Below are 15,263 nucleotides of genomic sequence, written 5' to 3'. Positions count from 1 at the left end.
GCTTTCTGAAAATATTTCTAAACTTAATCTTCTATGGTGTATTAATTTCATTCATTGAAATTCCTAAGACAGGAACTCAGAGGCCACTGACTCTGGAAGTTTTGTGTGACTATGAGTGTCTGGCACCCTACCTTCTGAGTTATTAACCACTCAAGAGCTGAGAATGGCTCTGTTGCTCTCAGACACCCTAAAATTCCTGGATCATAAAAGACCCTGTCTCAAAAATAAGAGGAAGAATCAAGGAGCAGGGGATCTCTACCTGCAGGGAGCATTCATATTCATATGGAATGGGGAGGGAGAGAACAGTGAAGACTTCATTCTTGTACATGCAGTTCTCACACTTTAAACATGTGATGTTGTAATTGAGCTGCCCTTCAAACAGCTGGGTGACAATGGATGTCTCATTTGTTATCACTTTCTTGCAGCATCTTTGTGTGGATGGTTTCTCATAAGATCTTCTTCGGCGGTACTGTATCAAGAAACACATTTCTTCAAGTTAACTATCAGTTATCAAAAAACCTTTTTGAGGGGCTGGAGAGATGGCTTAGGAGTTAAGATGCTTGCCTGCAAAGCCTAAAGACCCAGGTTTCATTCACCAGTACCCATGTAAGCCAGATGCACAAGGTGGCACATGCATCTGGGGTCCATTTGCAGTGGCTAGAGGCCCTGGCACACCAATTCTTTCTCTCTCTCTCTGTCTCTCTGTCTTTCTCTCTCTGCCTCTTTCTCTCAAATAAATAAAATATATTTTTTTAAAAAAACACCTTTTTGAAAGCCGGGTGCATGGCACACACCTTTAATTCCAGAGCTCTGGAAGCCAAAGTAGGAGGATTGTGTACAATTAGAGGTCAGCCTGAGACTACATAGTGAATTCCAGGTCAGCCTGGGCTATAGCAAAAAAAAAAGAAAGAAAGAAGAAAGAAAGAAAGAAAGAAAGAAAGAAAGAAAGAAAGGAAGGAAGGAAGGAAGGAAGGAAGGAAGGAAGGAAGGAAGGAAGGAAGGAAGGAAGGAAGGAAGGAAGGAAGAAAGAAAAAGAAAAAAAAGCGCCCTTTTTGAGAAAGACAGTATAAGTATCTAAAAATCATTTTTAAATAGAATGACTTTTTTTTTCCTGTCAGAATAATACATTCAGTTGGGGCATGGTGGAATACACTTTTAATGCCAGCATGTGGGAGGCTGCTAAAAGGATTGCCTTGAGTTTGATGCTAGCCTGCGGCTACACAGTGAGTTCCAAGTCAACCTGGCCTACAGTAAGACTCTGCCTTGAAAAGAAAAAACAGAGAAATAAAAATACATTCATACCAATTTTAGATTTAGTTAAAAAACAAACAAACAAACAAACAAACAAACAAACAAACTAAGCCTTTGAGAGTTTGTATCCTGAATACCTTCTGATAATTCAGTTTCCCTAGGAAGATGAAACTGAGGAATGATGTATTCATACTGACAGGTGAGAAGAAACCCTAAGGACAGGACAGACACTTAGGCCTTTCTGACTATCAGGCTAGTGGAGCAATGGTCCCCAGGAATTTGTAGTTTCTCCAGGAATCCCATGCTGAGAGAAAGGCTGAAGCCTAGAACCAGCCAGAGGAGAGATTGTCTCCCAGAAAGAGACTTTACAAATTTCTTTTGTCGTTGTGGTGGTGGTGGTGGTGGTGGTTTTTCTAAATAGGGTCTCACTCTAGCCCAGGTTGACCTGGAATTCACTCTGTAGTCTCAGGGTGGCCTTGAATTCATGGTGATCTTCCTAACTCTGCCTCCCAAGTGCTGGGATTAAAGGTGTGCACCACCACGCCTGGCCTGGGATTTCTAACAACTTGTCAGACCACCACGCAAGAGAGACTGAATAGGTGAATAATGGGCAAGATCACATCTTGACCAGGACTGCTCAGTAACATGAACATATACTTCTTGCCTTCTCTTTAAACATAAACTTCATGTCAGGTCCCAAGGATGGACTTGGGGTAGAGGGTGGTTCTGGGCATTTCTATTTGCTCCCCTGCTCAATGTAGACCTATATATAGAGTAAATGTTATTTCCTGGATTTTTCACTATTACTTGTCCCTTTAATTCGCCCACTGAGAATATGGCCCAGCCTAGCTTGTTAGGGTAGCCTGAGACAGGGCTTCAGTTCTAAAAGCTCTACTAACAATTGTGGTGAGCTGACCATGGTTAACATACATTTTGGGTGTTACCCACTTACAGCAAGTTGGCTCTGAATGTAAAGACAAGACTGGATGGTCACACACAACTGCTGGAGTCACTTTATTCCAGGGACTTATCTTTTCATTTCAGCCAGCATCAGCTCCTTTCTACTCTATTGAGTGAAGCAGAGAAATAAGTTTTGGATTCTTGGTTTTGTACCCATGTAAGTTTTCCTCAATCAGTGTACCTTAGCTTCACTTTTCTGTTGGTTGAGGCTCTTTTGAGCTGTTTGGGTTCTGCTCAACCATTTGAGCTATTGTGCCATAATGTATTTATGTCCTCATATCATATAAGCCTTCTAAGACACAAAGCTTAGGAAAACACTTAACTTGAGCTGCTGTGCTCAAAACTAGAAGTGTTTAGTGGTGCTGATCTTTCCCAGGCCTGTGTTCATGTTTCCCCAATTGTGTAATGACTATTATTTCGTTGTTGTTTGCTTACTTGGCTCGTTTTGGTTTTTCAAGGTAGGCGTTTGCTCTAGCCCAGGCTGACGTGGAATTCACTATGTAGTGGCAGGGTGATCTTGAACTCAAGGCAATCCTCCTACCTTTGCCTCCTGAGTGCTGGGATTAAAGATGCATGCCACCACTCCCCGCATGACTATTGTTTTAAACAAAAAAGAAAAAGAAAAGACAAGAAGCCGGGTGTGGTGGTGCACGCCTTTAATCCCAGCACTCAGGAGGCAGAGGTAGGAGGATTGCTGTGAGTTCAAGGCCTCCCTGAGACTCCATAGTGAATTCCAGGTCAGCCTGGGCTGGAGTAAGACCCTACCTTGAAAAAAAAAAAAAAAAAAAAGACAAGACATACCCTAACCCTATACACGCCTCCTAATAACTAAAGCAAGTATCTCCTAATAACTAGAAAGTATCACTTAAGGAGTACATCTGTAAAGAAGGCAGTACCCAAGTTTTAAGCCAGTTTTCTTTAAATATTTGCTCTTGTTGGTTGTTGTTTTTTAATATAAAGCTTTAGAATTGAGTGTTGACATTCTACATACAAATACAACAAAATAACTTTTGTAACATTGTTGAGATTCTAGGACATCACTCGTAGACAGAGAGAATGACAGTACAAGACTAGACTCCTCAGGGCAGGGGAAATGGCTCAGCAGTTAAAGGCTCTTGCTTTGCAAGTCTGCTGACCCAGGTTCAATCCCAAGAACCCATATAAAGCTCTACCCAAACTAGTGTCCAAATCTGTAATCCCAATGGAAGATAGCTCAAGAAGCATCCAGTCTTTTCAGCAGCAAAATCACCAAGATAGACTGTCTCAAAGAAGGTGGGAGGAGAGGACTGACACCCCAACACTGTCCTCTAGTCTCCACACTCACATTGTAGCACTTACAATTGTAGAACACATGTATGTGTACACACACATACATAAACACACACAAAAAAAACAATTAAAAAAAAAAAAGAAACTGGGCATGGTGGCACATGCCTTTAATCCCAGCACTCAGGAGGCAAAGGTAGGAGGATCACTGTAAGTTCAAGGCCACCCTGAGACTACATAGTGAATTCCAGGTCAGCCAGAGCTAGTGAGACCTTACCTCAAAAAAACCAAAAGAGAGAGAATGGACTCCATGTAGGCCTGACCTAAGAGCTGAGGCAGTTTAGAGTTAACAAGGACCCCCAAAATAAACTGAAAGTGGCTAAAGGCAAAGAATGTCCTTGAGCCTTTAAGGGGGGGGTCTGGTTTTCTTTTTTTATTTTACTCTAAAAGGGTCCTTGCAGTCTCCACCTTGCTGGAGACTAGTGTTAGAATATTACCCCTTCTCCTCGAAGAGATTACCCACCCCCCTTCCAAGATGAAATCACACTCCCTTTTCTGGAAACTTGGAGAAAGGCCTAAACACTTAGCAAGTGGGCTGGACTGACCCTATCCAGTAAATTCCTATAAAAGACCCCAATTAGTCACCAGGTGGATTTTCCCCCTCTTGGAACCTCTTCCATTTGGGCACTTTTGGCTTTTCTTTCTTTTTTTTTTTTTTTTTTTTCTTTGAGGTAGGGTCTCACTCTAACCCAGGCTGACCTGGAATTAATTGTAGTCTCAGGGTAGCCTTGAACTCATGGTGATCTTCCTGCTTCTGTCTTTCGAGTGCTGAGATTAAAGTCATGTGCCACCATGCCTGGCTTGCTTTACTTTCTTTTCTTTTTTCTTTTTTTTTTTTTGAAAATAAATCTTTATTTTGAACTTTATAAAAAGCAATGCAGTATCCCATAGACTAGGGTTAAATGTTGTCTACAGTGCAAATCCATGTTCTAACATGTAATAATTGCCAGGAGTACAGTGCTCTTGTTGATCTTGTATCAGTCAGGTTAAAACAATGGACAATAAAAGAATGAACACATTCCTCATGCATGTGATCACTGTTGTCAGAATGTACTTCTGTCTTCTCTACCTTCTCTATACTGCAAACTGTCCAAGATCTTGAAAAAGTAGTGAAATTCTAAGAGGCCGTCCTCAGGCAGATCTGTACAGAGAATAGCATTCTGGATCTTAGTTTTACCAAAGAGGGATCAGAGGGTTTCAGTGCATAAATGCCGGGCAGTTTCAGGATCAGCAGGTCCACAGAATTCCCAGAATGTCTTTGAAAGGTTATTCTGTTGAATCTCTATTGCTACACAAGGGCCAGAATACATTTCTGTCACCATCTCCTTATACTCAGTTACTACTCCTTTATAAACTTCATAGAATTCTTCAACATTAACCCGATCCATATTGAATATCTGCGTGGCTGAAATTTCAAAACATGCATCCCGAATAGCCATCAGGATCTTTCCCAACAATTTTTCACTGATAGCATGAGGCTTAATAATGCAACAGAGAATTCTGGTTAAGATGGCGGCGAAGGTACCACACCAAAGCAGCCTGGGGGAAAAAGACCAAAAAAAACTCAGCAAAATACACACTTTTACCAAAAAGTGAGGTGTATAGGAAATTGAAGCAGCAGTGGAGAAGTAGAAAAGATCCAGAGCATCCAGAGCCCACACAGGCTGGCAAAAGCATCGCTGGCAGCTCCGCCAACCACGGCAGTGGAGGTGGCGCACCAGAAAGATGCCAGGCTCTGCTCAGCCCCAGGAAAAGCCAGGTATGGGGAGCTTCCCCTCACACCACACTCTCCGCAACTCAGGAAACGTGAAGGGAAAGTGGCAGTGAGCAACAGAGGAGCAGACCACGAGGTAGAAGAACACTTGGAACAGCGAGAGAACCAGAGCACCTGTGGCTCCCTCCCCTCCCCCACCGCCTGAGCCCAGCTCCAGTGAACAGAGCAGCAGTCCCAGGACCCAGGCACGCCAACTTGAGCTGACAGTGGGACCCAAGCAGGAGCAGAGTCCAGCAGCAACATCAGAGGCTCCGACACCAGTAACAGCGGCCCCAGTAGCAGCAGCTTCAGAGGCAGCAGCGGCAGACACAGCAGCAGCAGTAGCGGTGGACCCAGCAGCAGCAGCTTTAGCAGCAGTGGTGGTCCCAGCAGTGGCAGCTACAGCAGCAACAACAGAGGCAGCAGCAGCAGTGACAGACCCAGCAGCGGCAGCTTTAGCAGCAGCAGTTCCAGCAGCGGGGGTCAGCAGGGCCACACTTGCCAGGCTCGGTTTGGCCCAGGGGAAAAGCCAGTACCCAGCTCCAGAAATCAGAACAGAAGCCCAACAACTCAGCCAGCAACTTGACTGAGACCAAAATCATCCAAGGTAACTGGGATTGCACCAGGGAAGGGTCTCACTTGGTCACAAGCTGACTTGGATCCCTCAACAGACCAGAAATCTTAACCTCTATGTTGATAGAGGATCTGGTTGTTATAATAACTACTCTTGCATACATACTTGGGGCTGTTTTTGATTGAATGTGTACAGTGTTTAGTTAACTTTTAGAATCTACCTGTATTTTATTCCACTCAGCCTACATGAATTCTCCCATAACAGGGAAACTCAACCCCTAGGAACACCTTTGAAGATACTCTGAGAGTCTTAAGAGCCACACCTAACACCTTAAGCTCCTACCCCGAAAATATATAACATCAAATCAATTGATACAGCTAAGAATACCCAGCTAGCTAGAAAATCCAAGCATTAACTTAATCCAAGATGCAAAAATATATACATTATAACATAAGAAACACTAAAAAGCAAGACAATATAAACCCACCTAAAAGTATTAATGCATCAGAAATGACCTCCAGTGAGAAGTTAGAGGAAATGCCTGAGAGAGATTTCAAAAGAATGATTGTAAATATGTTTAAAGAAGTTAAAGAAGAAATCAAAGACATCAAAGGAATCAAAGAGGAAATCAAAGAAGACACAGGACACCAATTTAATGAAATAAAGAAGGCAATACAAGACATAAATAAGGAAATAGAAATAATAAAGAAAAACCAGTCAGAATTATTAGCAATGAAGAACACAGTTACTGAAATAAAAAACTCTGTAGAAAATCTCACCAGTAGAATGGATGAAGGAGAGGACAGAATATCTAAGCTAGAAGACCTGGTGGCAGATCTAATACAGTTCAACAAAGAGAAAGACAAACTTACAGAAAAGTATGAGTGGGAATTTCAAGATATTCGAGACACTATGAAAAGATCAAATATAAGACACCGGCACTCTCCACAACTCAGGAAACGTGAAGGGAGAGCGGCATTGAGCAACGGTACAGACCACGAGGTAGAAGCACACGTGGAACAGCGAGAGAACCAGAGCAGCTGCGGCTCCCTCCCCATCCCCACCGCCTGAGACCAGCTCCAGTGAACAGAGCAGCGGTCCGGGACCTGGCCATGCCAACTTGAGCCGACAGAGGGACCCAAGCAGGAGCAGAGTCTGGCAGCAACATCAGCAGCTCCGGCACCGGTAACAGCGGCCCCAGCATCAGCAGAACCAGGAGTGGCAGCAGCGGCAGACCCAGCAGCAGCAGACTGAGGAGCGGCAACAACAGCAGACCCAGCAGCAGCAGCTTCAGCAGCAGCAGTGGCTCAAGAAGTGGCAGCTACAGCAGCAGCAGCAGCAGAGGCAACAGCAGCAGTGGGCCCAGCAGCAGCAGCTTCAGCTGCAGACAGACCCAGCAGAGGCAGCTTTCACAGCAGCAGTTCCAGCAGCGGGGGTGCTGATCTGCAGGGCCACACTTGCCAGGCTTGGTTTGCCCCGCAGGAAAAGCCAGTGCCCAACTCCAGAAATAAGAACAGCAGCCCAACTACCCAGGCAGCAACTTGATTGAGACCAAACTCATCCAAGGTAACTGGGATTGCACCAGGGAAGGGTCTCACTTGGTCACAAGCTGACTTGGATCCCTCAACCAGAAATCCTAACCTCTATGTTGATAGAGGATCTGGTTGTTATAATAACTACTCTGGCATACATGCTTGGGGCTGTTTTTGACTGAATGGGTCAGTGTTTAGTTAACTTTTAGAATCTACCTGTATTTTATTCCACTCAGCCTACTTGAATACCCCCATAGCAGGGAAACTCAACTCCTAGGAGCACATTTGTAGATACTCTGAGAGTCTAAAGAGCCACATCTAACACCTTAAGCTAAGCTCCTACCCAGAAAATATATACCATCAAATCAATTGATATGGCTAAGAATACCCAGCTAGCTAGAATATCCAAGCATTAACTTAATCCAAGATGCAAAAATATATACATTATAACACAAGAAACACTAAAAAGCAAGACAAAATAAATCCACCTAAAAGTATTAATGCATCAGAAATGTCCTCCAGAGAGCACAAGTTAGAGGAAATGCCTGAGAAAGAGTTCAAAAGAATGACTGTAAATATGTTCAAAGAAGTCAGAGAACAAATCAAAGGAGTCAAAGAGGAACTTAAAGAGGAAATCAAAGGAATCAAAGAAGATGCAGGACACCAATTTCATGAAATAAAGAAGGCAATACAAGACATAAATAAAGAAATAGAAATAATAAAGAAAAACCAGTCAGAATTACTAGCAATGAAGAACACAGTTAATGAAATAAAAAACTCTGTAGACAATCTCACCAGTAGGATGGATGAGGGAGAGGACAGAATATCTAAGCTAGAAGACCAGGTGGCAGACCTAATGCAGTCCAACAAAGAGAAAGACAAACTTATAGAAAAGTATGAGTGGGAATTTCAAGATATTCGGGACACTATGAAAAGATCCAATATAAGAATTCAGGGCATAGTAGAAGGAGAACTCCACTCCAGAGGCATAGTAGGCGTCTTCAACAAAATCATAGAAGAAAATTTTCCCTAAATTGGGAAAGAGGTGCCAATACAGATACAGGAAGCCTTTAGAACCCCAGCCAGACAAAACCTGGAAAGAACCTCTCCTGGCCATATTATAATCAAACTTCCAAACACACACACCAAAGAAAAAATATTGAAAGCAGTTAGAGAGAAAAATCAAGTTACCCATCAGGATTACAGCAAGCAAGCCCATCAGGATTACAGCAGATTATTCAACACAAACTTTTAAAGCCAGAAGGGCTTGAAGTGATATATTCTAAGTTCTGAAAGATAACAACTGTCAACCAACATTACTTTATCCTGAAAAGTTACCCATTCAAATAGACGGAGAAATAAGGACATTCCATGACAAAAGCAGGTTAAAGGAGTATTTGAAGACAAAACCAGCTCTACAGAAAATACTTGATAGAATCCTCCATGCTGAAGAAAGGAAAAGCACACATATAAGGAACCTAGAAAAATCAAGCAATACTCAAATACTAGTTAACAGAAGAGAGCACAGGTAGAACCGGAACCACAAGAAGAAAAAAAAAAGGCAAACATAAATACACACCTTTCAATAATATCTCTTAATATCAATGGCCTCAATGCTCCAACAAAAAGACATAGGTTTGCAGACTGGCTTAAAAAGCAGGATCCTACAATTTGTTGTCTCCAAGAAACTTACCTTTCTACAAAGGATAGACATTATCTTAGGGTGAAAGTTTGGAAACCGGTGTTTCAAGCAAATGGGCCTAGAAAACAAGCAGGGGTTGCTATCCTAATATCTGACAAGGTAGACTTCAGCCCAACATTAGTCAAGAAAGATAAGGAAGGTCACTTTATATTGATTAAGGGCACACTCCAACAGGAGAACGTTACAATCCTAAACATATAAGCACCTAACATGGGGGCTCCCAAATTCATCAAAAAAAAAAAAAAAACTATTAGAACTAATATCACAGATAACACCAAACACAGTGGTGGTGGGTGACTTTAACACCCCACTCTCATCAATTGACAGGTCATCCCGGGAAAAAATAAACAGAGAGGCATCTGGACTAAATGAGGTCATAGAAGGAATAGACCTAACAAATATATACAGGACATTTCACCCAAAGGCAGCAGAATATACATTCTTTTCAGCAGCACAAGGAATTTTCTCTAAAATAGACCATATATTAGGACACAAAGCAAATCTTAACAAATTCAGGAAAAATGATATAATTCCTTGCATTCTATCTGACCACAATGGAATTAAACTACAAATCAGTAGCAAGAAAGGCTATAGAGCATACACAAAATCATGGAAACTATACAATACACTACTAAATGATGAATGGGTCAATGAAGAAATCAAGAAGGAAATCAAAAAATTTATAGAGTCAAACGATGAGAACACAACATATCAAAATCTCTGGGAAACAATGAAGGCAGTTCTAAGAGGTAAATTTATAGCCTTAAGTGCCTATATTAAGAAATTAAAAGGGTCACAAGTAAATGACCCAATGCTTCACCTTAACGCCTTGGAAAAAGAAGAACAAGGGAAACCAAAAATCAGTAGATGGGAAGAACTAATAAAGATTAGGGCAGAAATTAATGAAATAGAAACAAAAAAAATCCAAAGAATTAATGAAACAAAGATTTAGTTCTCTGAAAGTATAAACAAGATTGATAAACCCTTAGCAAATTTGACCAAAAGAAAGAGAGAAGAGACACAAATTAATAAAATCAGAGAAGAACAAGGTAACATCACAACAGATTCCAGAGAAATTCAAAAAATCATAGGGACATACTATAAAAGCATATACTCCACAAAGTATGAAAATATGAAAGAAATGGATGATTTCCTTGATTTATATGATCTACCTAAATTAAATCAAAATGAGATTAATCACTTAAATAGACCTATAGCAAACATGGAGATCCAAGCAGTTATCAATAATCTCCCAACTAAAAAAAGCCCAGGTCCAGATGGATTCACTGCTGAATTTTACCAGACCTTTAAGGAGGAGCTAACACCATTGCTTCTTAAGCTTTTCCAGGAAATAGAAAAAGAAGGAATTCTACCAAACTCCTTCTATGAGGCCAGCATCACCCTGATACCAAAACCAGGAAAAGATAGAACAAAAAAAGAAAATTACAGACCAATCTCCCTCATGAACATAGATGCAAAAATTCTCAACAAAATATTGGCAAACAGAATATAAGAGTACATCAAAAAGATCATTCACCCTGACCAAGTAGGCTTTATCCCAGAAATGCAGGAATGGTTCAATATATGAAAATCTATAAACATTATATAAATGGGTTGAAGGACAAAAATCACATGATCATCTCATTAGACGCAGAGAAAGCATTTGACAAAATCCAACATCTCTTCATGTGAAAAGTCCTACAGAGACTGGGAATTGAAGGAACATATCTCAATATAATAAAAGCTATTTATGATAAGCTTACAGCCAACATATTACTAAATGGGGAAAAACTGGAAGCTTTTCCACTAAAATCAGGAACAAGACAAGGGTGTCCACTGTCCCCACTTTTATTTAATATAATTTTGGAAGTCTTAGACATAGCAATAAGGCAAGAGACACACATAAGAGGGATACAAATTGGAAAGGTACAGATCAAGTTATCATTATTTTCAGATGACATGATTCTATACATAAAGGACCCTAAAGGCTCTACTAGCAAACTGTTAGAGCTGATCAAAACCTACAGCCATGTACCAGGATACAAAATAAATACACAGAAATCAGTAGCCTTCATATATGCTAACAACAAACACACAGAGGATGAAATCAGAGAATCACTACCATTCACAACTGCATCAAAAAAAATAAAGTATCTTGGAATAAACCTAGCCAAGGAAGTAAAGAATCTCTACAATGAGAACTTTAAAACACTCATGCAAGAAATTGCAGAAGACACTAGAAAGTGGAGAAACATCCTTTGTTCCTGGATTGGAAGAATCAATATTGTGAAAATGGCAAGCTTACCTAAAGCAATCTACACATTTAATGCAATCCCTATCAAAATTCCAAAGACATTCTTCATGGAAATAGAAAAAACAATCCAAAAATTCATTTGCAATCACAAAAAAACCTTAAATATCTAAAATAATACTGAGCAACAAAAATAAGGCTGGTGGTATCACCATACCTGATTTTAACCTATACTACAGAGCCATAGTAACAAAAACAGTGTGGTACTGGCACAAAAACAGACATGTAGATCAGTGGAACAGAATAGAGGACCCAGATGTAAGCCCAAGTAGCTATAGCCACCCGATATTCGATAAAAATGCCCAAAATACTCATTGGAGAAAAGACAGCCTCTTCAGCAAATGGTGTTGGGAAAACTGGATATATATCTGCAGAAGGATGAAAATAGATTCTTCTCTTTGGCATGCACAAGAATTAAATCCAAATGGATTAAAGACCTTAACATCAGACCTGAAACTCTGAAACTGCTAGAGGAAAAAGTTGGGGAAACCCTTCAGCATATTGGTCTTGGCAAAGACTTTCTGAATACAACCCCAACTGCTCAGGCAATAAAACCACAGATTAATCACTCGGTCCTCATGAAATTACAAAGATTTTGCACTGCAAAGGACACAGTGAAAAAAGCAAAGAGGCAACCTACAGAATGGGAAAAAATCTTCGCCAGCTATATATCTGATAGAGGATTAATATCTAGGATATACAAAGAACTCAAAAAGTTAAATAATAAGGAATCAAACAAGCCAATCAAACATGGGCTATGGAGCTAAATAGAACATTCTCAAAGGAAGAAATACAAATGGCATATAAGCATCTAAAAAAATGTTCCACATCACTAGTCATCAGGGAAATGCAGATTAAAACTACATTGAGATTCCATCTCACTCCTGTCAGATTGGCCACCATCATGAAAACAAATGATCATAAATGTTGGTGGGGATGTGGAAAAAGGGGAACCCTTCTACACTGCTGGTGGGAATGCAATCTGGCCCAGCCATTGCGGAAATCAGTGTGGAGGTTCCTAATACAGCTAAAGATTGCTCTACCATATGACCCAGCTATAGCACTCCTAGGCATATATCCGAAGGAATCATCTCATTTCCTTAGAAGTACGTGCTCAACCATGTTTATTGGGAAATGGAACCAGCCTAGATGTCCCTCAACTGATGAGTGGATAATTTATACAATGGAGTTCTACTCAGCGGTAAAGAAAAATGAAGTTATGAAATTTGCAGAAAAATGGATGGACCTGGAAAGTGTTATACTAAGTGAGGTAACCCAGGCCCAGAAAGCCAAGTGCCACATGTTCTCTCTCATATGTGGATCCTAGCTACAGATGATTGGGCTTCTGCGTGAGAAGGAAAATACTTAGTAGCAGAGGCCAGTAAGTTAAAAAGGAGATATAAAGGGAAAAGAAAGGAAGGGAGGAGGGTACTTAATAGGTTGATATTGTATATATGTAAGTACAATGATTGAGATGGAGAGGTAATATGATGTTGAATGGAATTTCAAAGGGGAAAGTTTGAGGGGGGCGGGAGGGAATTACCATGGGATATTTTTTTATAATCATGGAAAATGTTAACAAAATTTTTAAAAAATTAAAATGAATAATGCAACAGGTAGAATTGGTAAATTTAGCAGTGTTTGCTGGTCCACAACCTCCATTTGAAGGAAAAAAACAACTCCATTTCCCTGGCAGCAGAAGCAAAAGAGTCAGGGCCATGAGCTGCATTTCTTATGCCATCTGTGCCAAAGAGGGTTCTGATGCTTCTAGGGGCATTTGTGTGTGCCACCCTGGAGTTTGCAGGGCCAAGCCGTCTTTTTCACTCACATATTGCATCATCTCTTAAAATCTCCATGGCAAGAACAGGCCTACTTGTAATAAACTGGATCAGTTCATTATAAAAGGGTCTTGACTGATGGTCCACATGAAAATCTGTCGCTTCTTTTCTTGCAAGTGTAACCATTTTGAGTTTAGTTATAGTAAATCCACTTTTGTTTATTATCTCAATTATTTCCCCAGCTTTTGATATTGCTTCTGGTTTTATCAGGGCTAATGTTTTTTCTTTTCTACTGCCCAGTTGGCGAGCTGTATATTGATCCCCATAGTCAACCAACACCAGCTGCGAAGAAAAGACATTCACTTTGTTGCCAATAAATAAATCTTCTAAGTGCAGATCATCATATTTGGTCTCCTTTAAGAACGTGCAATGATTCTCTGCATCATGCATTTCAACAGATCCATCCCCTGGGAAAAAGAGAAGTTCATAACGACGAAAAAGTGAAGCACTGGGATCAAACCACTCTGTAATGAAAGCAAATCTCCATTGTGACTCATAGGGGCGATGAGTCGTTATGGAGAGGCTGGATAATGTAGTCTATGGATCTCTCTTCAGGGCAGGTGGTTTGGAGGCAGTTTCATGGTGGCCAGAGGTGTCAGAGTGGTGAGATTGATAGTGAGCACCCTCTGTCAGTGCCAGTATAGCAGGCTGTTATGACTTTGACCTGAGCGAAACAGAGACGTCTCTTGTACCATCCCTGTATAGTGCTGACTTTGGGGCAGTCACTGGTGACATTTGTTATAGAGAAGGTGAGGGAGATGGGCTCTGCACACCCATGGTTTCTGGATCACAACAAACTCATAAGGTTTAGTCAGGAAGACATGCAGATCAACACCATCCTCTGGTTACTCCGGCAACCGAGTCCCCTGCTTTATTTTTCTTAATAGGGTCTTCCCATTTCTGAGGGAACCCCCTTGCTTTACAGCAAGATCTCAGCCCTTGTTTCCTTCTGTTAAGCTCCATAGTAAAAGTCTTCTAAACTTTACCCTCTATGGCCTGTAGATTTCACTCATTGAATTCGTAAGATAAGAACCTGGATGCCATTGACTCAGTACAAGTCTTGTGTGACCATGCCAGTCTAGCATGCTAAAGCATACTAACTCCCTAGTTAAAGCCCACCTAAGAGCCAAGAATGATTCCATCACACTCAAACTCACCCCAAATTCCTACATCAGGGCCACTCTTCTTAGTTGCTTAAAATTTTCCATAGATGGTTTGATTGACATGAACTCCTTGACATACATGTGTCATGTGTCACTTACCTCACCCCTGGCCACCAGCATGGGATCAGACTACACTAACTGCACAGGCCTCATCCTCGCAACAAGAGACTATGGAGACCAACCACTGCATGGTTAGTCAGTAATGTCAAGAGAATATTGTTCACACACAAGAGTGGGGGTCTTTCTACATTCAAAAAAGTCATACTGGGCATGGTGGCACCTGCTTTTAATGCCAGCACTTGGGAGGCTGAAGCAGGACAATACTGAGTTTGAAGATAGTTTGGGTCTCAAAATCAACAATAATATTTTTATTAATTTTTATTTATTTGCACCTGTTTGTCTCACTGCTGCAAATGAATGACAGAGACCACCATTTGGAGTCCAGCTCACGTGAGTGGCTTGAGAACTGAATCCAGGCCAGCAGGTTTTGCAAGCAAGTGGCTTTAACTGCTGAGCCATCTTCTCAGCACCTCAAAAAATATTTTATTTGTTTGCAAGAGATGGTGGAGAGAGTATGAGTATTCCAGGCCCTCGTGTTGGCTGCAAACAAATTCCTGATGCATGTACCATTTATACATCTGGCTTTATGTAGGTACTACAAGCAAGCACCTTAAACTGCTAAGCCATATCCCAGTCACCCAAAATATATTTTTTAAAGTATTTATTTATTTGAGAGTGACAGACACAGAGAGAAAGATAGATAGAGGGAGAGAGAATGGGCGCGCCAGGGCTTCCAGCCTCTGCAAACAAACTCCAGACACGTGTGCCCCCTTGTGCATCTGGCTAACGTGGG

The 15,263-nt window shown here is 41.1% G+C and overlaps 1 protein-coding gene and 1 pseudogene across 1 annotated transcript in view; both read right to left on the bottom strand.

Annotated features, from left to right (window-relative positions):
* The window catches only part of Usp50 (ubiquitin specific peptidase 50), a 79,711-nt gene that overhangs the window by 54,994 nt on the left and 9,454 nt on the right, over nucleotides 1-15,263 (bottom strand). The window contains exon 4 of the mRNA XM_004669707.2: nucleotides 260-469. Within this exon, the coding sequence (XP_004669764.2) occupies nucleotides 260-469 (210 nt within the window). The remainder of the gene's footprint in view (nucleotides 1-259; nucleotides 470-15,263) is intronic.
* LOC105944856 lies at nucleotides 4,581-13,736 on the bottom strand (annotated as a pseudogene).

This window comes from Jaculus jaculus, chromosome 8 (assembly GCF_020740685.1).
Source record: "Jaculus jaculus isolate mJacJac1 chromosome 8, mJacJac1.mat.Y.cur, whole genome shotgun sequence".
Lineage (NCBI taxonomy): Eukaryota > Metazoa > Chordata > Mammalia > Rodentia > Dipodidae > Jaculus > Jaculus jaculus.
The sequence above is the reverse complement of the archived record's forward strand: the minus strand, read 5'-3'. Positions and strand labels throughout refer to the sequence as shown.